The 22,813-nt window shown below is 38.8% G+C and overlaps 2 protein-coding genes across 2 annotated transcripts; both read right to left on the bottom strand.

Moving 5' to 3' along the window:
- Positions 1-7,021: 7,021 nt before the first annotated feature.
- LOC130840729 (olfactory receptor 1A1) lies at positions 7,022-7,960 on the bottom strand. Its single transcript, XM_057716503.1, has one exon. It carries the CDS (start codon positions 7,958-7,960, stop codon positions 7,022-7,024), a length of 939 nt encoding a protein of 312 aa, XP_057572486.1.
- An 8,625-nt stretch (positions 7,961-16,585) lies between these two features.
- On the bottom strand, positions 16,586-17,515 carry LOC130840781 (olfactory receptor 1A1-like). The gene has a single exon (XM_057716687.1). It carries the CDS (start codon positions 17,513-17,515, stop codon positions 16,586-16,588), a length of 930 nt encoding a protein of 309 aa, XP_057572670.1.
- Between the last annotated feature and the right edge of the window lie 5,298 nt (positions 17,516-22,813).

The following is a 22,813-nucleotide window of genomic DNA, read 5'->3' as shown; positions in this document are numbered from 1 at the left end:
GGATTTTTGCATCTATATTCATCAGTGATATTGGTCTGTAGTTTTCTTTTTTTGTGACATCTTTGCCTGGTTTTGGTATCAGGGTGATGGTAGCCTCGTAGAATGAGTTTGGGAGTGCTCCGCCTTCTGCAATATTTTGGAAGAGTTTGAGAAGGATAGGTGTTAGCTCTTCTTGAAATGTTTGATAGAATTCGCCCATGAACCCATCTGGTCCTGGGCTTTAGTGTGTTGGGAGATTTTTAATCACTGCCTCAATTTCCATACTTGTGATTGGTCTGTTCATGGTTTCTATTTCTTCGTGGTTCAGTCTTGGAAGATTGTATTTTTCTAAGAATGTATCCATTTCTTCCAGATTATCCAATTGATTGGCATATAGTTGCTTGCAGTAGTCTCTCATGATCTTTTGTATTTCTGAGGTGTCCGTTGTTACTTCTCCTGTTTCATTTCTAATTCTGTTGATGTGCATCTTCTCCCTTTTTTTCTTGATGAGTCTGGCTAATGGTTTATCAATTTTGTTAATCTTCTCAAAGAACCAGCTTTTAATTTTATTAATTTTTGCTATGGCTTCCTTCCTTTCTTTTTCATTTATTTCTGCTCTGATCTTTATGATTTCTTTCCTTCTGCTCACTTTGGGGTTTCTTTGTTCTTCTTTCTCTAGTTGTTTTAGGTGTAAAGTTAGGTTGTTTATTCGATCATTTTCTTGTTTCTTAAGGTAGGACTGTATTGCTATAAACTTCCCTCTTAGAGCTGCTTTTGCTGTGTCCCATAGGTTTTGGGTTGTTGTGTTTTCGTTGTCGTTTGTTTCTAGATATTTTTTGATTTCCTCTTTGATTTCTGTGGTGATTTCTTGGTTGTTTAAGAGTGAATTGTTTAGCCTCCATGTGTTTGTATTTTGTGCAGTTTTTTTCCTGTAATTGATATCTAGTCTCATGGCGTTGTGGTCTGAGAAGATGCTTGATATGATTTCAATTTTCTTGAATTTGCTGAGGTTTGACTTGTGACCCAAGATGTGATCTATCCTGGAAAATGTTCCATGTACACTTGAGAAGAAAGTGTAGTCTGTCATTTTTGGATGGAATGTCCTATAAATATCAATTAAGTCGAGATGGTCTGATGTGTCATTTCAAGCTTGTGTGTCTTTATTGATTTTCTGTTTGGATGATCTGTCCATTGATGTAAGTGGGGTGTTCAAGTCTCCCACTATTATTGTGTTACTGTCGATGTCCCCTTTTATAGCTGTTAGCATTTGCCTTATGTATTGAGGTGCTCCTATGAGTCTAGGTTTCTTGTAGCCCTCTGATAAGCCCCTCCTGGTTTTCAAACTAGATAAGGGGGCTCATCTTCTTGGTGTTGGATCCTAGGGCTGGGTTGCCTAATATGTGGCTTGAACCCCTCCATCCCCAGGGAGGATCCCTGAGCCTGTGATATCCCCCTCCTCTCTGGCTCACCACTAGGGGTGTGGGTCCTGTCTAGATTACGTCCCTTCCCCTCCTACTAGACTCCATGTGGTTCTTTCTTTATAGCCTTGGTTGTAGAAGAGTCATTTTGCTAGTCTTCAGGTCATTGTCAGTAAGAGTTATTCTATGTGTTTTTGTAGTTTTGATGTGTTCATGGTAGGGAGGTGATCTCAGGGTCTTCCTACTCTGCTATATTGATCCCACCTCATCAGATAGGGATTTTAAGGCAGCTATTATAACTGTTTGATGAGGTAATGGAAAACATGCAACCAAGGAATAAAATGATAGAGAATCTCAACAGAAAAATTAAAACTAAGAAGAAAAATGAAATAGAAATTCTAGAACTGAAAATCACAATTATGTAAATAAAAATACACTGGTCAATGCTGTTTTAAATTCCACTGGTGGGTGGCATCCTGGATGAAAACCCCATAGCACAGTATAGGACCTAATAGACTGCAAAAATTATTAGTTAAGTGGAATTAGTCATAAACCTGCCCTCTGGAGCTACACAGAATAAATATAATACCTTTGATATTGGAAAGATTCTAAATATTAAAAAATCACAACCATCAGTTATTCCTGTGATTGTTGCTTTTAAACAATAACTGTAGGAGGAGAGATGGAATCGTATGTCTCAAAGAACCTTTTGCCTCTCCTGCCACTCAGCTGTTACTCATTGCTTGTCTCTGTTTGAGATGCTGATCACAAAGATCTGGCTCTGATACCTCCAGTTGTGCCTGTGATGATGGAAAGTGAACAGCCAGAAGTTGAAAAAGGTCCAAGAACTGTTCCTTTTCAGTCTGAGCTAAATAGATGGCAGACTGTAGTGGTTGAGAGTATAGATTCTGGAACCAGACCTCCTGGGTTAAATCACAGCATCACCAATTACTAACTGTGTGCCCATGGGCAGGCTATTTAACTTTTCTAGGTCTGAGTTTTCTCATGTGCAATATTGGGATGACAATAATACCTAACTCATAAAGGAAGCTAATATTTGTAAAGTGTGTACAAAACTAATAAACAGAAACCTCAGTTAAATAGAGTTGAGAGACCTGAAAGGGGAGGTCTCATGCCCTGCCATGATGGAGAGCCCAACAGGAAGAAGAAAGACTCCTCTTCTTTCCTGGCAAAAGCTCAGGCAATGAAAAGCCATTGACTCTTTGTTTACCACAGCCTTCCTAACTTCCTTTTCCCCTCTATGAAAGTGTTCTTCTGCCCTTACCATGGGGGTACTTGCACATAGCTCACCATGGTTGCAGACCCTGAGTTGCAATTCTCTGCTGATCCTAAATAAATCCATCTTTGTTGGAGAAATATCTGAAAGTGTATTTGTTTCAGGTCAACAGCCCAATGCCACATCATTTTAAAATTTTCTTGACTTCCTGGAAAACGAGAAGCACGAATGGAGTATGATAGCTGTGATTTATGTTACTATCACGTGCTACTTGTAGAATTCTTTGGCATCTCCTTCAGAATGCACTGGATAAATTTTGATTGGCTGATTGAAGGTGGTAAGGATGGAAACAGTGAAGGACCATTTCTCTCTTCTTCTTCCAAGTTTGATACCTTTTATATGGATCCATGTTTCCCATCTCTGTCCTACAGCTCCTGCTCTACCAAGGATGGAATTGTTCTCTCTGCTTCTTGAAGTTCTAGGCATGTCTCCTACTAGAACACACATCTTGAATTACTTAGATATCCCTCTAAGAGGAGTATTTTATACCTCCTCTGTGGATCAGCTTGGAATCAAGGGAAGAGCATTAAGTATGAGGAAATTGGAGTCAAATCCTAAACCGGCATTTTACTAATTAAAAGACATTTAATAAGTCACTTTCCCTTTCAGAAATATGGCTTTTCTATCTGTTAAGGAAGACTATTTGCATATATGTCATAGAGCTATTTTGAAAATTGAGACAATACTATAGTAAATACACATGACCATACACACATGTATATTTAATATTTAATGAAACATCTACTTTCTCTAAATTTTGAATTTCTTTTGTAGAATTTACCATTTTCTCCCTTGTGTTGGCTATTATTGCATTTTTTCCTCCAAAATGTCCCATAGGAACCCTTGAAAACACACCCAAAATGGAACTAATTTTTCTTAAATTACTCCCTTGCTTATTATTTTCATTAAAGGCATCATTTTCCTTTTAGTGGCTCAGCCTCAAAACCTGGAAGACATCTCCTTACTTACTACTTTCATAAAAAGTGCTGCATTCTATTGTTTTTATTTCCACATTACCTTTACATCTAGAACCTTTATCTGTAGCTTTACTGTCTCTACTCTAGATTGTTCTAGGAGCTGCCTAATTAAACTTTTGTTCTCACCACTCCTCCCTGCTCTCTTACTTCTCTCCATTAGTCTTAATTCAAGTGAAAAACTCACCATTGCTTCATGCAGAGCTTTTATTATCCATCTATCTAGTGTTATAAATACTCCTAGGACCACCAGGCAACCTGAGAGTTAGGACTTTAGTGATAACTTGTATCTAACTACATGGTACCTCCAATTGCATTCTTGTGACTCTCCCCTCTTGAATTTCCTCCTGTCTTGAATCCTGTGCTCATCTTTGCCTTGTTTTTGTTTTTAATACACTTTTATTGCATATATATCCAATCCCAGAAAGTTTACTATTTGGTTGATTTAACTGTTTATAACCTTACAAAAGGGTATCAATAATAATCTTTTGGGATTTATTTTTAAATATTGCTACTGTATTGCTAGGATTCAGCCAAACTGTAGCATATCTCTGTGGGCCATTCAGAAAAAAAGATTTCTCTACTAACTGGAGTGGCTAAACCAATTACCAAGGACATTGTGTTGCTGCTACAAATTGTGGGGCAAGGAGGGCCATGTCTAGAACTCTGTCTAGGATGCCTTTTGTATTTACATACCCAATAACAGAGGTTGGTAGCAACTTCATCAACCAAAACCAAAGGGCAGTACTATTGAGGATTCAGACCCCTCAGGAATGAAAGTTTGGATCATCTCATTAAGTGAGGACCGAGTGGCAGCTGTTCAGTACCTCCACTCAGCGATCTGAGCATTAGATATGTGGTCATTCCATCTTGTGTGCTCCTAGGTTCTTGTCACACTACCTTCCCCTTCTGTTCCCCTAGCCTTACGAGAAATAACTTCTTCCTGCAGTTAATAATCTCTGGGTTACGTTCGCATCCACCTTTTTTCTCCTTTAGTCTCTTTCAGGATATACCTATGTACCTAATTCCTTGTATTAAATCTTCTTGGCTCAAAAATTCCAGATGTGATTTTTGTTTCCTAAATGGACCTTAATGTCCTGAATTGACATTATCAGCTATGTAGTCTTTTCCAGATAATCTCAAGACATTGGTACATGAAGTAATTTAAATTATAATGTTAAAATTATTCCAGGACAGCATGTTTGACAAAATCAGAGGGAGATGGGTGAGACAATGACTTGCGATGTAGGTGCAATGATTTTTATTTGCATTTAAAGGTACAAACATACACATAGATTCTTATGATTGTCGTAGGGTATTTAGTAGGAGAGGTCAACTTTCCTTGTCGAAATTCAAACAGAGGAATAATGTGAGCTGGATAGAGCAGTTAAGTGGTATGGGGTTCTCCTAAGAGTCTATATCCATTTACCTATAATAGCAAAATTATGCAGTCATCACATAATAAACATAATAGTGCTGGACTCATTCATTCATTTAATACAAATTTATTAAGTAGTTACTGTATGTCCGCCCTGTCTAAGTGCTGAAGATACAGCAGTGATCGGAACAGATCTCAAATCTTCACATTTTTTTGGGGGAAAAATAGATAAAAGTTTATGTAACATTTTTATTGGCCAACCTTGAAAATTCTCTACATGAAATACCTTCATTCTCTTCATGATTTGGTCATTCATTCACACAGATTCATATGCATTTGTAATCAAATCTTTTTTGGTTAAAAAGAAGATAATTTGGGTAGTTCTCATCCTTGGTGTTTTAGAGACCCAGAGAGCATTAAAAGGTGAATCATGTCATTATCTATCACCCATGGTCAAATTCTTGGCAATCTGAATTATCCATAGAAGATAATAATTTTATATTTTTAATGGAAGTTAAAATAGTAGATAATAAAACAACTTGCACATTGTTCCAAGATACACTGAATCCACCTATTCAGAATGTTATCCTGTTTGGAAATATGATATTTCAGGACAATCGTTTATATATTAATATTTTAAAAAAGATTTATAATTTTATCTTGAACAGAATTGAATCATAGGTAGTAGAGTTCCTTAGTGGGTACTTAATGACCTCCTGGATTAACTCTCTGTTTTGGGGGAATACCACCTGCATAAGCAGGGCTGGTCATCCAGAATGAAAGTCTCATCCTTCCTGAGCCAGGCGGGAAGAGCCTGGTCACAGCATTTTCAGTACTGCTCTTTTTTTTTCATTTGTTATTCGACACCCAACTTTTTGTCACTCTAACTCTTATTTCATGCTATAATTAATTAAATCAGCACTTTATTATAGTAATTAAATCAGCATATTTATCACTTTAGGGATGCAGTAACTCTATTGATGAGTGGCATTTCAGTAAGATTTTCTTTTTTTCCGGGGGTACACCAAGTTCAATCAACTGTTTTTATACACATATCCCTGTATTCCCTCCCTCCCTTGACTCCTCCCCACCAAGTCCCCCCCACCCTCCCCACCCCAGTCCTCTAAGGCATCTTCCATCCTCGAGTTGGACTCCCTTTGTTATACAACAACTTCCCACTGACTATCTGTTTTACAGTTGGTAGTATATATATGTCTGTGCTACTCTCTCGCTTCGTCTCAGCTTCCCCTTCACCCCCCGCCCCCTCCCAAACCTCGATTTTAGGGAGAGTCTTACACTCTTTAGAAATAGTCTTGTTTAATTAACAATATAGAAATAACAAAAATATCCACTCATGTAATCTCCTTCAAATATTTTAAAAGTTGGGTAATTAATGTCTAGTTTGATTATGTCTATCATTATCAGATTAGAATTCAGAGACTGATAGCTTCATTTGTTTATCCCACTTTCTACCAAGAATTATTGGATACACTTTTTATATGACCAAGGTTGTGAAAGGTACAGTGATGTGTACCACCCTCAGAGGTTTGCAAGCATAGAGGGAGTGATTAACATAATAGTCTAATAAAAAGAGACATTAGAATAGTGATTTATATTTTTCAAATCATGGACTTTTGTGATGCTCACACCTTGTGGCAGTGGTGGGGCAGATATTATTTTTCCTAGTATGCAGATGTAGAAACTGAGCTTCAGACCTTCTCAACTTCACTCTGATAATCAGTAGCTTATCTGGGACAAGGACCCAATATTTCTGTGCTGCCACTCTGCCAGATGGACAATAATGTGTACAAAATGGTCATTTCAATAAGATGTATCATAAATTGTTACAAGATTTCTGAGAAGAGGAATTTCTAGCTGGAAAGATCAAAGATGGCTTCTTGGAGAGGGATGACATTGGGGATGGATTTCCAAGGGCACCCTAAATGTTAAGTGCAGTCTCCAATCTTTGATAACCTCACAATGGCTGTGAGGAGATTCTCTTGCTGAAGAGTTTCTCCAGGGCAGCCTTCATGTCCCGATTCCTCAGACTATAGATGAAAGGATTTAACATTGGGGTCACCGCCATGTACATCACAGTTATCACTGCATCCTTTAGGCTGTAACTAGTCAGAGGGCGGAAGTACATGCCCATGACTGTCCCATAATACAGAGAGACAACTGTGAGGTGGGAACCACAGGTGGAGAAGGCTTTGAGGAGACCCTTGGTGGATGGAACTCGTAAGACGGAGGAAAAGACCCGAACATAGGAGATGATGATGCATAGTAACGGCACGGAGAAAACAGCAACCCCCAGGTACATCATCTTCACATTAAAGTGGATGTCAGAACAGGACAGCTTGAGCAAAGGGGTAATGTCACAGTAGAAGTTGGCCACTTTCTGGTTTCCACAGAAGGACAGACTAGCTGTGAGCAGAGTGTGGGGGAGAGCATTGGCATTTCCAACCACCCAAGACCCAATGACTAGCAGGACACAAGTCTGTGGGCTTATAATTATTGTGTAATGAAGTGGGCGGGTGATGGCCACAGCGCGATCATATGCCATTGCAGCCAGGATGTAGCTATCCGTGTTACCCAGGGCAATCATGAAGTACATCTGTGTTAGGCATCCTCCAAATGAGATGGCTTTGGTACCCAGGAGGTGGTTGGCCAGCATCTTAGGGATGGTTACAGAGGAGAAGAAGATGTCGACAAAGGAGAGGTTGGCAAGGAGAAAATACATGGGGTTGTGAAGGCAAATGTCAGAGCGAATGGCCAAGATGATGAGCAGGTTTCCAATCAATGTGATGGGGTAAATGAACAGGAAAAGGAAGAAGAAGAAGGCTTCCTGTTCCTGCTGACCAGTAACTCCCAGGAGGATGAAATCAAGGGTAGAGGACTGGTTGTCTTCTCTCATGGATCCTTCAGCAGGAAAGAGGAGAGGGATCCAGAATTATTGGTGAAGTTACTGTGTATAATGATCTTTCTTATGCACCATTTTTGACTCACATGACCAGCCATCTCTACAACTGAGTTCACTAAATCTGGAGATAACCAATATTTTGGGGAAATATCGTTGTTGATTAGTGGGGCTAGTCAACAATTCCTCTTGGACACTCATGTCTAAGAAGTGAACAATCTGTGAATCAGAGGTGCCCATCCTCCCCCATCCCAGAAACACCACCCAAACATCTAGGATTTAATCAATTAACAAATACTAATTTTTACACTGCATGTGCTAGATACTTTGTTAAGGCTTGTGGCATAATCACAAATATCTGAAAAATAAAAAATTTTAATCCATTTATTCAATATGTAAGACATAGTCTTTGCTCTCAGGGACCTTACAGCTTACAGGAGAAGCCAGAATCACACACAAACTTTATTGCAGATGATAAGGACAGGACAGTATTTTGGAGTCTCTGAAGTGATATTTGAGTGCAGAGGGCATGCTAGTACAAGGACTAGCTAGAAAATTAAGGATTGTTCCAATGACAAAACTCATTATGATCCCAGAGCCCAGGAATTTAGAGGTGTCTACAGTGACCTCAGAAAATTGTAAATGACCACTGGCCTTAGATCCTAGCAAAACAAGCTTAGTGAATTTCCACCCCAAATGTTCCATTTTTGAAGATGACTTTCATCACCTCCTTTGACAGGTCTTTGCTCTTTGGAAATGCTCTAACATAGGTAATTGCAGAGCTTTTCTCTTTGGTCTTCTCTTCCCTTTCTTTACTCTTTGTTTTGGTGACTCATCCAACTCCATGGTCACTTCAGCTACTAGCTTAGTAAACTCTGAGGTCTGTGTCAGTAGGCTTGATCTCTCTTTCCCATATTTCTAAGTTCAGCCATCCTGCCCATGTGTATGTCCAGGCCCCATAATCTGCATATTCATCCTAAGTAGTTTGTAAGTGTTTTTGAGGAGGAAATCAATGCTTTGTTCATTTTGGTCATCCCCAGAGAAATCATTACGGAATACTGTTTATTGTATCAACCACTAAGTTTGCACTCAGTATTTCTTGAGTTAAATCAAGTTTTATTTCTTGGTTCCATATGGGATGTGGGATGCTTAAAGACACACTCACCCAGTTTTCCCCTCACTTCTACGTCTGATCTTATTGATTCTTCATGTAAAATAATTTATACATAACTCAGCTGTTCTATTTATTGTCTCAGAGCTTTAGCTTAGATCATCATCTCTTTCTACCAGAAATATTGTAATGCTCCCTTATCTGCTTGACTACAGATTCCCTCCTCTTTGATCCACCTGCACTCTGAGGCATACTAATTATGGCAGAGACTAGCAGCTGCTCATCCAAATCCATGTTGTTCTCTTCTTCCTGGACCCACAATTAGACTACATTTCCCAGGCTCTTTGCACTGAGGTGTGGTCATGTGACCCAGTATTAGCCAATCCATCCATGTGCATTCTGGGCTTCCTCCACACTCTCTTTTCTCTTGTGACAACAGTAGATGGAAATGGCCAGGATGCTGCATAGGATGGTGGAGTCACAGGGTGGAATAAGCTTGTGTCCCTAGTTCTCTACTTTCAGCAGAGCCACCCACCACCGAGGATACCCACTGGGACTATCACATAGAAGAGAAGTACACTTTCATCCTGTTTAAACCACTAGGCATTTTGTGATCTGTTTGTTACTGTAGTCCAGGATATCCTAAATAATTCACTCATTTTTCTGAAGCAAATTCTTCTCAATAATATATTTAATCTATAATTAATTGAGTCATGAATTCTCAACGTCTCTTATAATTTATGTGTGAATTATATGTTAGGTATAGGGGATGCAGTTCTAATTATATTTCCCCCAAATATGATGTGCTTTTTCTCTGTACCTAAAGGAATTTGGCTTTCTTTCATGAAACACCTTTCCCTATCTTCACACAAGTTCATAACATCTCAAGGTTGAGAGGGGTCAATAAAACTAAAGGGCTCAGAGACTATGGTTAGTTCATATGGTTTGTAATATTTTAGAGGTGGAGCTCTTGGGTACATAGCCGAGTAAGGTAATGTTGGCAGATCCCATTCCAATGACAACACATGGAGATTCTAATAAATTTTAAAATTATTTAAAAATATGCGTAGCTAAACCTAAAAGAGAAATGTGAATACCTAGGTATGAGAAACAAAAAAGAAAATAAGAGCAAGGGTTGTAAGCCATAGTTGATGCTGTTGTGGCTTCTTGGGGTTTTCAGCCACAAATAAGTCCCTAAAGGCTGGGGTCTATTGTGTCAATTTCCCTTTGGCACAAGAACTGTGGCCACAGATTTGCATGAAATAGAGAGCTAATTTGAGTCCTTTGTATGAAACACTTGAAGAGATGCCCTACTTGTGAAATAACATTAGACATTTTGGTGGTGGGGGAGCATATTAGAATTGGAAAGGAAAGAACAAAAAAAATTAACAGAAAATATAACTGTCTACCAAAAAACCCAATGCAATCTCCAGATTAATCAAGGACTCTGAAGGGAATCTCTAGAGATATCAGCAAGTGTTTTATATACACCAATATTAAAAATATCCCATGCTCTTCTTTTACTTAATAATAACTTAAAATATAACTTAAAAAAGACTCCTAATTTGCAATAGTAGTAGAAAATATTAAGGAGTCTAGAAATAATTCTAACAAAAGAGGTCCAAGTGGTTTCAAAACATTACAAAACTTTACTGCAAGAGAATAGAAGAATACCTTAAAAAATGGAGAGAGGAGCAATGAAAGTGGCAAGACTCAGTGTGGTAAAAATGTCAGTTCTCTTCCAATTAATCTATGGAATGATGCAATGTCAGTAAAAATACCACAGATTTCTTTGAAACATGGAATTTAGCGTGCAGAAGAATAAGGAGTCATAAAGAGCATAAAGGTAATTTGAGGACAGAGAATAAGGAGAAAGAAATGATCCCATCATGTATCAGAATGATTTACTATAATTATGCAAGCAGTGGAGTAGTACTGATGTAGGCAATAACAAACAGACTTAGTTATAGACTAGAAAGTCCAGACACAGATCAGCATTTATTAGAGGTTGGTATATGACATGGGATGGTTTAGAGATGGGCAGGAAAAAGATGGATTGACCATTTATTAAACGGTGTTGGACTAATGGAATACCCATGTATGAAAAATAATACAAAAAAATAATTCCTTAAGGATTAATTATGAAAAGCAAAACTTCAAAAAATTTAGAGAAACACATAAGGACATCAGATCAACATGTTGTACACCTTAAACTTACACAATATTATATATCTCAATAAAGGTGGAAAAAGTTTAGAGGAAAACATAATATCAGGGAAGGGGATGATTTCTTAAACCAGGCACAAAACACACAAACCATAAGGAAAATATATGAAACTCTTGACTACTTTAAATTTATAAGATTTGTATGGAAGAGACAATGTCAGGGAGTAGAAAGAGCTTTCTGCTACACACATAATCAATAAAGGATAACCATTGAGAGTACACAAGAGTCCAACCCATTGATAAGAAAAGGACCAAAAATGCAGTAGGAAATCCTGCGCAAAAGGCTAGATGAGGCAAGTCATAGAAGAGGATGCTGCTATGACCAATAAAAAAAGAAGAGATGTTCAACCAAATTAAAAAGTTTAATTTAATGTCCTTCATCTTGGAGCAGGTAAAAATGTAAAAGTCTGATAATATCAAGTGTTGGGAAGACATGGAAAAATTAGTGTTGCCATTTGAAGAGCAATTAGCCCATCTCCAGGAAAGCTGGAATTCACATACATTATGACCCAGCAATTCCACTTCTGGATTAGACCTCAGAGAAACTTGAACATATGTGTTCATGAAGATGTTCCCAAGGATGTGGCTGTCATATAGGAAACCTAGAGGTGGCCTACCCAAGGAGGAATGGATAAGTAAATTGGGCCATTTTCCTATTAAGGAATTCTGTACAATAGTAGAAATGAATGAATTCACATGGGTAAATAAAAACCATAATGTGATGGAAAAAAGCAAGTTGCTGAAAGTTGCTTATCACACAATATATGTACATTTTAACACATAAGATAATATATGTGTATGTAGTAAAAATATAAATCCTGAATGAGTGTATACTACCAGCTCTAGAAGATTGATTATCTCTAAAACGAGAGGAGGAAAAATAAGATTTTGGATGGGAACAAAGCGTGTTTCAAGTATACCTGTAATATTTCTTTCCCTGAAAAATTTGAAGCAGAGGTTCCATTTGTTAAATCTAGGTAATGAGTTTTTGCTGTTATTCCCCTTGTCATTCTGATACTTTAAAATCAAAGAAATATAATTGAAGTAAGTCAGAATAAGGAAAACAAAAACTGTATGCTAACACATATATATGGAATCTAAAAAATGGTATTGATGAACTCAGTGGCAGAGGAAGAATAAAGACGCAGATATAGAGAACAGACTTGGGGACATGGGGAGGTGGGGAAGGAGAAGCTGGAACAAAGTGAAAGAGTAGTATTGACATTTATATACTACCAAATGTAAAATAGATAGCTAGTGGGAAGCAACTGCCTAACACAGGGAGATCAACTTGATGATTGCGGATGACCTAGAGGGGTGGGATAAGGAGAGTGGGAGGGAGGCTTGGGAGGGAGGCTTGGGAGGGAGGGGATATGGGGATATATGTATAAATACAGCTGATTCACTTTGTTGTACAGCAGAAACTGGCACAACAGTGTAAAGCTATTATACTCCAATAAAGATTAAAAAAAAATAAAGATTTCAGAGATTTGTTGATAAGTGGGTCCAGAGTGTGGCCATGGAGCGAGGTGGCTCAAATCCATTTCACTGAAGGCAGGAGATAGAGAGAGTGTTGCTTGTGAATAGTTTGAGAATAAACAGGGGTTTACACCGGGGAGAGGGATCCAGGGGTCATATATGCTGCTAAGACTGAAGGTTACAGTGGTAAAATGATTCAGATTAGAGGAAGCAAAGTAGTAAGTAGATGCAAGTAGGGATGGATTTTAATGCTATTTTGCTAATGTTTTTAACTGTCCAGTGCTGCCCCTCCCAGCTCATCGATCCTGCGTACACCTGCTCTTTGACCCAATGGTGATCTCCAGCGTCTTAACCACTATATTGCATCTCAGGTGGAGAGCCCAGTTCTGGCACTTCCATTTCTCATCAGCATGCATCCCATGGTCCATGTGCCCTTCCAAAAAACTTCTACCCTAAGACAACATGTCTACACTTTTACTTCTCTTATCCTAGGTAGCCAAAGGATAGTGGAGAAATCACACAAATGTGGGAAATCAGCCTAGAGAAGAAATTTGGGGTCATGTGGTGGAGAATTTTGAACCAACATAAGACCTTTGTACTTTATTTATTACATACTAAAAATTAATATGTGGATGTAGACTGTACTACTTACTTTTCTAAAAGGGTCTAGAGTAGCATTGACATATATATCTATATATATCTATATATCTATATCTATACACATACACTGCCAAATGTAAAATAAATAGCTAGTGGGAAGCTGCTGCATAACACAGGGAGATCAACTCGATGACTGGTGATGACCTGACCAAGAGGGATGGGATAGGGAGGGTGGGAGGGAGGCTCAAGAAAAAAGGGGATATGGGGATGTATGTATAAATACAGCCGATTTACTTTGTTGTACAGCAGAAACTGGCACAACAGTGTAAAGCAATTATACTCCAGTAAAGAGCTGAAAAAAATGGGGTCTGTTTGCACGCACGCAGTGTTGAATGTGGGAATGCAGGGTGGGTTTGTAGCTGAGGACGGGGATAACCAAATCAAAACTACCCTTTCCTCATCTTGTCTTCATGGATAAGGGCCCCAAAATAACCGTTGTCAGAAGTGGAGGGCCTCCCCACCCCTCTTTTTTTCTGTTCATCCAATCTTAAGACCTTGGGTTCTGGATTCAGACCAAGGTTTGAAACCTTGTTTTGCCACTGCCTCTCTGTGTGACTGTAGGCAATTCAATTCACCATTTTCTTCATCTGATAAAATGACAATTCTGCTTACCTCTTGGGGTGCTGTGAAGGTCAAAGGAGGTTATGCATGTAGTACAGTTGCTGGCTATCTATCCTTTGGTGGTATTAAAAAGTCTCTTCTCCAACATCCACAGCCCCTGCCTGGGGAGTCAGCTCAGATGCTGCCGAAAAGGGTCCTGGTCTTGTCGCCTTCACTCCTCTTCATGAATGGGGAGTTTATAGCCAGCTGGTCCAGTACCTGTTAGCTTCCCTTTCTGGAGGCAGGCATGCTGCAGAAAGTGCCAGTAGTCGTCCTAGAGAGAGGGTTTCTGGTCCTGTGTTCCCGAGGCAGAAGAGACAGGACTGGAATGGTTTAGAAAGAGGAGCCCTGAGTTTTCTAACCCATGGAGCAGAAGGGGCTGTCCTGGATAGGGACTGAAGATGAAGACTCTACTTTCATCCTCAAGGAAGCAGGATGGGTCATCAGATAGAGAAAATTGTGAGTTATTCACCAGGTTATAAAGTCTCTTGACACATGACTCCCCCATGTCTTCATTCAGGCCATAGTCGGAGTAATTGTGGAGACTCATTACTATGCTGTGCCTTGAGGGGATACAGTGGTTCTCAGGAGTAATTGCTGTCAGAGTTCTTTTCTAGAAGGAAGGAGGGGCAACAGCATTTCCCAGAGAGTGTGTGTCCAGGGTCCAAGCCCTGGGCCGACCTATTCTAGCCTCTCTGTTGGAATGTGGGGCCCTTGTCCTCTGCTTCAGCACAAACTGAAATACAACTACCTCTTTTACTACTAGTCATGTAATTATTGGACAACTCTCTAAAATCTTCAGATTCTACCCATAGTAGATGTTGAAACTTTTGCTGAATTACGTTTTCCCTTGGACATGTTTCAGGTTACACCACCCTATTTACTCTGTTGTTACCTGTTACTCAGATCATGCTCCAGTGCCTAGGTTTTGGATCCAGGTCTTAGATCCAGTCCCCAGATGTGGATAAAATGACATCTCACGATAAATATTTTCATCCTAGTAATCGCATTTTTCTCTTTTTGTCCGTCTCAAAATATCTTACTACTTCCATGTTTTGTTTTCTGAGGACTCATTAGGGGCAAGGAATTGTGTAATGACATCAAAGAGAACTAGGAAGAAAATGATGCTTTAAGCTCAAACATTGCAAATATTTCTATGCATAGTGACTACAACTTTCCTTAGCTTATGAAAGGAATCTCTGACCTTCAGTGTCCTAAAGAGAAGATCCTGTGGATTGTGAGAGAGGCTAAATTTTATTTTCTGTTATAAAATTCCAGGCTTTGTTAAATCTCTTCTAAAGACACTAAAAAAATGATCTATGAAATATAATAGCAGAGTAAGAGAAGAGGAAAAATACTTGAAGTACTTGAGAGAAAAAATTGTATTTGAAAGCTCTTTGAAGAAGGGAACAGAAACAATTTTTTAAATTTTCGAATATCTTTAAGATCTTTAAAATGAGAGCATTATCAAACAGAAACAAAGTTAGATGAAAATGAAATCGATATAGAAACAGCAGATAGAATTGAATGAGCCGTACATGATTTTAATTGGCATTTTAGGCAGAATTGACATTTCAGAAAATAAATGAGCAATATGCAGGGCAATTCGGAGGCTGTCAGTCTCACCAGGTGAAGACCAATGTCGGTTATTTGATAGCTCTCTTCGGAGATATGAGCATAAATATGTGGTCATCCCTCTGCTGAGCTCCAGTGTTCTGGTAACACCACCTTTTTTGCCTTTTGTTCACCTAATTGAGAGGTTGTAACTTCTTTCTGCAGTTTTCCCTCTCTGGCTTACCGCAGCATCTTTCTGTTTTCACTTTTATTCGCTTTTAGGATATAACTATGTACCTAATTCCCTGTATTAAATCTTCTTGATATAAACATAGCTGTTGTGATTTCTTTTTCCAGGGTGAATCCTTATTGACATACCAGGTGTATAATGGATGCAATATCCAGTATGATTACGTATAACCATTATCATATTACAGTTTAGAGACTAATATTTTCATATATTTCTTTTGCTTTCCACCAGTATTCATTGGATGCAGTTTTTATGACCAAGACTGTGAAAGGTGTGGTCAATGTTAAGACAGCTCTTGCCTTAAGAGGACTACAAACAAAGCAGAGGTGATTAAATATCATAGTCCAATAAAAATGACGTTTGAATAGTGATTTATAGCCTTCTGATAGTCTGAACAATTGTGATCCTAACACCTTATGACAGTGGCGAGGCAGATGTTATTATTCCTAATACGTGGATGTGTTATTATTCCTAAAAGCTGAGGCTCAGTCTTTCTCAGCTTTCCTCTAATAGTCAATTGTTTAACTGGGACATGAACCCAGTGTTCCTGCCAAAGCAAAACAGTGTGTACAAAGTGATAATTTCAATAACATGGCTCATAATTGTTACAAGATTTCTGAGAAGGAGAATTTCCAGATGGAAAGATCAGGGCAGCTTTTTGGAGGGGGATGACATTAGGGATGGGTCTCCATGTGCATCCGCACTGGGGGGCTGCAGTCGCCAATGTATGACCTCACATTGGTTACGAGGAGATGCTCTTGCTGAAGAGTTTCCCCAGGGCAGCTTTCATGTCCTGATTCCTGAGAGTATAGATGAAAGGATTTAACATTGGGGTCACCGCCATGTACATCACAGTTATCACTGCATCCTTTAGGCTGTAACTAGTCAGAGGGCGGAAGTACATGCCCATGACTGTCCCATAATACAGAGAAACAACAGTGAGGTGGGAACCACAGGTGGAGAGGGCTTTGCGCACACCCTTGGTGGATGGAACCCGTAAGACTGTGGAAAAGACCCGAACATAGGAGATGGTGATGCATAGTAATGGCACGGAGAAAACAACAACCCCCAGGTACATCATCTTCACATTAAAGTGGATGTCAGAACAGGACAGCTTGAGCAGAGGGACAATGTCACAGTAGAAGTTGGCCACTTTCTGGTTTCCACAGAAGGACAGACTAGCTGTGAGCAGAGTGTGGGGGAGAGCATTGGCATTTCCAACCACCCAAGACCCAGCAACTAGCAGGACACGCGTCCGTGGGCTCATAATTATTGTGTAATGAAGTGGGCGGGTGATGGCCACAGCGCGATCATATGCCATTGCAGCCAGGATGTAGCTGTCTGTGTTAGCCAAGGCAATCATGAAATACATCTGTGTTAGGCATCCTCCAAAGGAGATGGCTTTGCTGTGCAAGAGGTAGTTAACCAGTGTCTTAGGAATCGTTACGGAGGATAAGAAGATGTCAACAAAGGAGAGATTCGCAAGGAGAAAATACATGGGGTTGTGAAGGCCAGTGTCAGAGCGAATGGCCAAGATGATGAGCAGGTTTCCAATCAGTGTGATGGGGTAAATGAACAGGAAAAGGATGAAGAAGAAGTCTTCCTGTTCCTGATGACCACTGACTCCAAGGAGGATGAAATCCAGGGCAGAAGATTGATTTTCTTCTCTCATAGCTCCTCCTTAGCAAGAGAGGAGAAGTATCCAGAATTATTAGTGAAGTTACTGTGTCTAATATATTCTTTATTCACCACATTGGCTTACCTGGGTTTATACTTGGCTATGCTCAATTCAGAGATAGCTAATGTTTGGGGAAGATGATCCCTGTTCATCAGTTGGACTAATTGTCAAAGAGCCCTTGACACCTGTCTAAGAAGTGAGCAATGTGAATCAGAGGGGCCCCTGCTCCTGATCCCAAAGACCTTTGATTTAATCATTTAACAAGTAATTAAATTTCAATTTGCATGTGCTAGATACTTTGTTAGGCCTTGTGGAAAAACCATGAACATGTCAAAAATACCGTTTATTTGTTCATTTATTCAACATATACGGCATAGTCTCTGCTCTTAGGGACCTTATAACTTACTGGAGAATCCAGGCTGTCACACGAATTTTACTGAAAAAGCACAGCATTTTGTATTTGAAGAAAGCGTTTCAGTACAAAGAGTGTGTTGCACATGGAGCATCCTGGACAATTAGTAATTGTTCTACTGAGTGATCCCAGAGCCTAGGTGGTACCCGTTGTCTACACCAGTGTTAGAAGTTCGTAAATCAGAAAGACAACTGCGAGTAGGTCCTAGCAAGGCCAGCCCAGTAAAATTCCTCCTCAGATGTTCCATTTTCACAGTGTATATGTACATATATACCCCCCCACACACACACATATGTACATACACACATATATATTTGCTATCTCTTTGGTAGGTTTTATCTCTTTTCCAAACTTTTAAATATATATAAGCACAACACTTTTCTCTTTGGTTTTCCCTTCCTTTGCTTTGTTATTTCCTTTTTGTAAAAATAATTTTATTTTATTTTTATTTTTTATTTTATTTAATTAATTAATATTTTGGCTGCGTTGAGTCTTCGTTGCTACGCACGGGCTTTCTCTCACTGCTGAGAGTGGGGGCTACTTTTCGTTGTGGTGCTTAGGCTTCTCATTGCAGTGGCTTCTCTCTTGTTGTGGAGCACTGGCTTTAGGCACAGCGAGCTTCAGTAGTTGTGGCACGTGATCTCAGTAGTTGTGGCTCATGGGCTCTAGAGCGCAGGCTCAGTGGTTGTGGGGCTCAGGCTTAGCTGCTCTGCGGCATGTGGGATCTTCTGGGACCAGGGGTTGAACGTGTCCCCTGCATTGGCAGGTGGATTCTTAACCACTGTGCCACCAGGAAAGTCCCTGCTTTGTTATTTCTTTTGGTGACTCATTCAGCCCCATAGTGGCTTCAGCTACTGCTTAGTAGACTGTAAGCTCTATGTCTGTAGACTTGATCTCTCTTTCCTTTATTTTCACATTTATTGTGCTGTGACATGTCTAACCAACCCCCATACACTACATATCCAACCTAAATAGTTTCTAAGGTTTTTTGAAAAGGAAAACCAGGCCTTGTTTATTTTTATCTCCTCAGAGAGACTCTTGTGGAATATTGTGCATTTTGTGTACCAATAAGTTTGCACTCAGTATTTCTTGAATTATACCCAGGTTTATTATATGGGCTCCCCACATGTGGGATGCTCCCAGGCACACTCACCCAGCTTATCCCTCACCCCTACATCTGGTCTTGTTGATTTCATTTAAAATAATTCATATATAACTCAACTTTTCTACTTATTGTCTCAGGACTTTAGGTTTGACCACCATCATTTTCTATCTGAAATGTTGTAATGCTCCCTTAGCTGTTAGACCACTGGTTCATGCCTCTTTGGTATCTTGAACTTTTTGGTCATAGTAATTGTTGTAGAGACTACTAGCTGCTCATCCAAATCTGCTTTATTCTCTTCTTGAGTACTCAGCTAGACTATATTTCCCAGCCTCAGAGGTGTGGACATGTGATTGAGTTCCAGCCAATTTACCCGTGTGTTCTGGTTCTGGGCTTCCTCCATGCTCTCTTTCCCTTTGTGCCAACTGAATGAAAATGGCCAGGAGGCTGAATGAACCGTGGAGTCACGTGGTGGAATGAGCCTGTGTCTGGTTCTCCATGTCCAGGAGAGCCACCAGCCACCAAGAAGACACCTACTGGGACTGTTTCATGGGAGAGAAACTTTTATTCTTTTAAACCATTACACATTTTGTGATCCATTTGTTACTGTAGTCTATTGTGTCCAAGTAAGTAACTAATTTTTCTAAAGAACTTCTGCTTAACAATTAATTGAATCTGTAATTATGTCAATCACCAGTTCTCAGTATCTCCTATAGTGTATGTGAATTATATGCTAGGGCTGGGGAATACAGATAAAGTTTTCATCTCTGCACCTAAAGGAATTTAGTGTTCTCTCTTGAAATACCTTTAACTTGATCCCTTTGCATAAAATACTCCAAGGACTGCCCTATTTGTCAAAAGAGCACTATAAAAGTTTTTTTTATCATGTAAAAAACAGGAAGGAAAGAGCAAAATGGAGCAAATTCACAGCAATTATGGTTGTCTATGATGAAAATACAAGGGAATCTATAGATAGACCAATTGATTTTAGGAAGTTTGTTGGGTATAAATCAGTATTAAGAGAAATCAGTACTGCTCCTGTTCTTAAGTAACAATGAATTAGAAGTTATAATTAAAAAACACTTATTCACAGTAGCAAGAGAAATTTTAGATAATCTAGAATAATTCCAACAAAAGAGCTTCAAGAGTGGCATCCAATATTATAAAACTTTAGTTAAGGAAAGAAAGAATACCTAAAATAATGTGGAGAAAAGCACTGTTAATGGAAAGACTCAATGTGGCAAAAATGTGAATTCTCCAATTAATCTATGAATTCGGTGCAATCCAATAAAAATACCACAGTTTTCTTTTAAACATGGAACTTACCAAACTGATCCTAAAATTCATGTAGAAGAATGAGGAGCCAAGAAGAGTTAATTTAATTGCAGAAAAAAGAAGAATAAGAAGAAGAAAGGAATTACCATATCAGAATGTTTTACTATGATAATGCAAACAGTGGCGTTATACTGGCAGAAGGACTACAAAAACAGATCTATGAAACAGACTAGAGAGCTCAGAGCAGTCCAAGCATTTATTAGAAATTGGTATATGACATAGGTTGGTTTAGATATGAGCAGGACTGAGTATTTAGTAAAGACTGATGGGATAAATGGATACCCATTTATAAAAAAAATACTGAGGATTAAAGACCTAAATGTAAGGCCAGACACTATAAAACTCCTAGAGGAAAACATAGGCAGAACATATGACATACATCAAAGCAAGATCCTTTTTGACCCACCTCCTAGAATCATGGAAATAAAATCAAGAATAAACAAATGGGACCTAATGAAACTTAAAAGCTTTTGCACAGTGAAAGAAACCATAAACAAGACAAGAAGACAACCCTCAGAACGGGAGAAAATACTTGCCAACGAAGCAACGGACGAAGGATTAATCTCCAAAATATACAAGCAGCTCATGCAGTTTAATACCAAGAAAGCAAATAACCCAATCCACAAATGGGCGGAAAACCTAAATCGACATTTCTCCAAAGAAGACATACAGATGGCCAACACACACATGAAAAGATGCTCAACATCACTAATCATTAGAGAAATGCAAGTCAAAGCCACAATGAGGTATTATCTCACACCGGTCAGAATGACCATCATCAAAAAATATAGAAACAATAAATATTGGAGAGGGTGTGGAGAAAAGGGAACTCTCCTGCACTGTTGGTGGGAATGTAAGTTGGTACAGCCACTATGGAAAACAATTTGGAGTTTCCTTAAAAAACTACAAATAGAACTACCATATGACCCAGTCATCCCACTACTGGGCATATACCCAGAGAAAACCATAATCCAAAAAGAAACATGTACCATAATGTTTATTGCAGCGCTATTTACAATAGCCAGGACATGGAAGCAACCTAAATGCCCATCAACAAATGAATGGATACAGAAGATGTGGCATATATATACAATGGAATATTACTCAGCCATAAAAAGGAATGAAATGGAGCTATATGTCATGAGGTGGATAGACCTAGAGACTGTCATACAGAGCAAAGTAGGCCAGGAAAAGAAAATCAAATACCATATGCTAACTGATATATACGGAATCTAAAAAAATGGTACTGATGAACCCAGTGACAGGGCAAGAATAAGGATGCAGATGCAGAGAATGGACTGGAGGACACGGGGTTGGGGGGGGTGAAGGGGAAGCTGGGACAAAGTGAGAGAGTAGCATAGACATATTTACACTACCAACTGTAAAATAGATAGCCTGTGGGAAGTTGCTGTATAACAAAGGGAGATCAACACGCTGATGGATGATGCCTCAGAGGGCCAGGATGGGGAGGGTGGGGGGAAGTCGAGGGAGGGAGGGGATATGGGGATATATGTATAAATACAGCTGATTCACTATGGTGTACCTCAAAAGCTGATACAAGAGTGTAAAGCAATCATATTCCAATAAAGAGCTTAAAAATAATAAAATGAAGAAAACAATAAAAAAATACCGAAAAATAATATATAGAAGATTAATAGGAAGAAAACTTCAAAATTGTAGAAGAAAAAAAGAGAAAATATGCCTTTAATATATGGGTAGGAATAGATTTCTGAAACCAGGCACAAAATGCACAAAACATAAGAGAAAATATTGTAAAATTTAATTACATTAAAACTGAAAACATTTGTGTGAAAATACAACATAAACGAGGCGGAAAGACAGGTCATAAATTGAACGAGGTTACCTGGTACACGTATATCAACAAAGGATTAGTATTCAAAATATGGAAGAGTCCTACACTTCAGCAAGAAAGGAACTAAAAATATAGTAGGAAATTATGGGCAAAGGTGAGGATAGGCAAGTCATAGAAGAGGAAGCTGTTTATTATGGTCAATAAACAAAAGAGGTTCAACTAAATTTAAGAAATTAACATTCTTCATTTTGGAGTATGTAAAAGTATAAAAGCCTGACAATTTTAAGTATTGGGAAGAAATGGAAAAACTAGTGTTTCCATTTGAATAAAAATTAGCCCATCTCTAGGAAAGCTGGAATTCATACACCTGTGACCCAGAAATTCCATTTCTGGTTGAGACCCTAAAGAAACTCCAGCGTGTGTGTCCAAGAAGACAAGGATGTATATTGTCATATAGAAAACTTAGAAATGGCCTACCTGTGGAGGAATGGATAAGTAAATTGTGCCAATTTCTTATTAATGAATTGTATACAATAGTAAAAGTGGATGAATTCATCTGAACAAATTAATAAAAATAGGATGCAAAAAAGCAAGTTGCTGGAAGATATATTCCGTATCACACAATATATG

The sequence above is a fragment of the Hippopotamus amphibius genome, chromosome 17, assembly GCF_030028045.1.
Source record: "Hippopotamus amphibius kiboko isolate mHipAmp2 chromosome 17, mHipAmp2.hap2, whole genome shotgun sequence".
Lineage (NCBI taxonomy): Eukaryota > Metazoa > Chordata > Mammalia > Artiodactyla > Hippopotamidae > Hippopotamus > Hippopotamus amphibius.
This window is presented reverse-complemented; position numbering and strand designations above follow the sequence as displayed.

Coding starts and splice junctions, on each gene's coding strand:
- LOC130840729 (XM_057716503.1), bottom strand. CDS start 7,960: ATGAGAGAAGACAACCAGTCCTCTACCCTTGATTTCATCCTCCTGGGA.
- LOC130840781 (XM_057716687.1), bottom strand. CDS start 17,515: ATGAGAGAAGAAAATCAATCTTCTGCCCTGGATTTCATCCTCCTTGGA.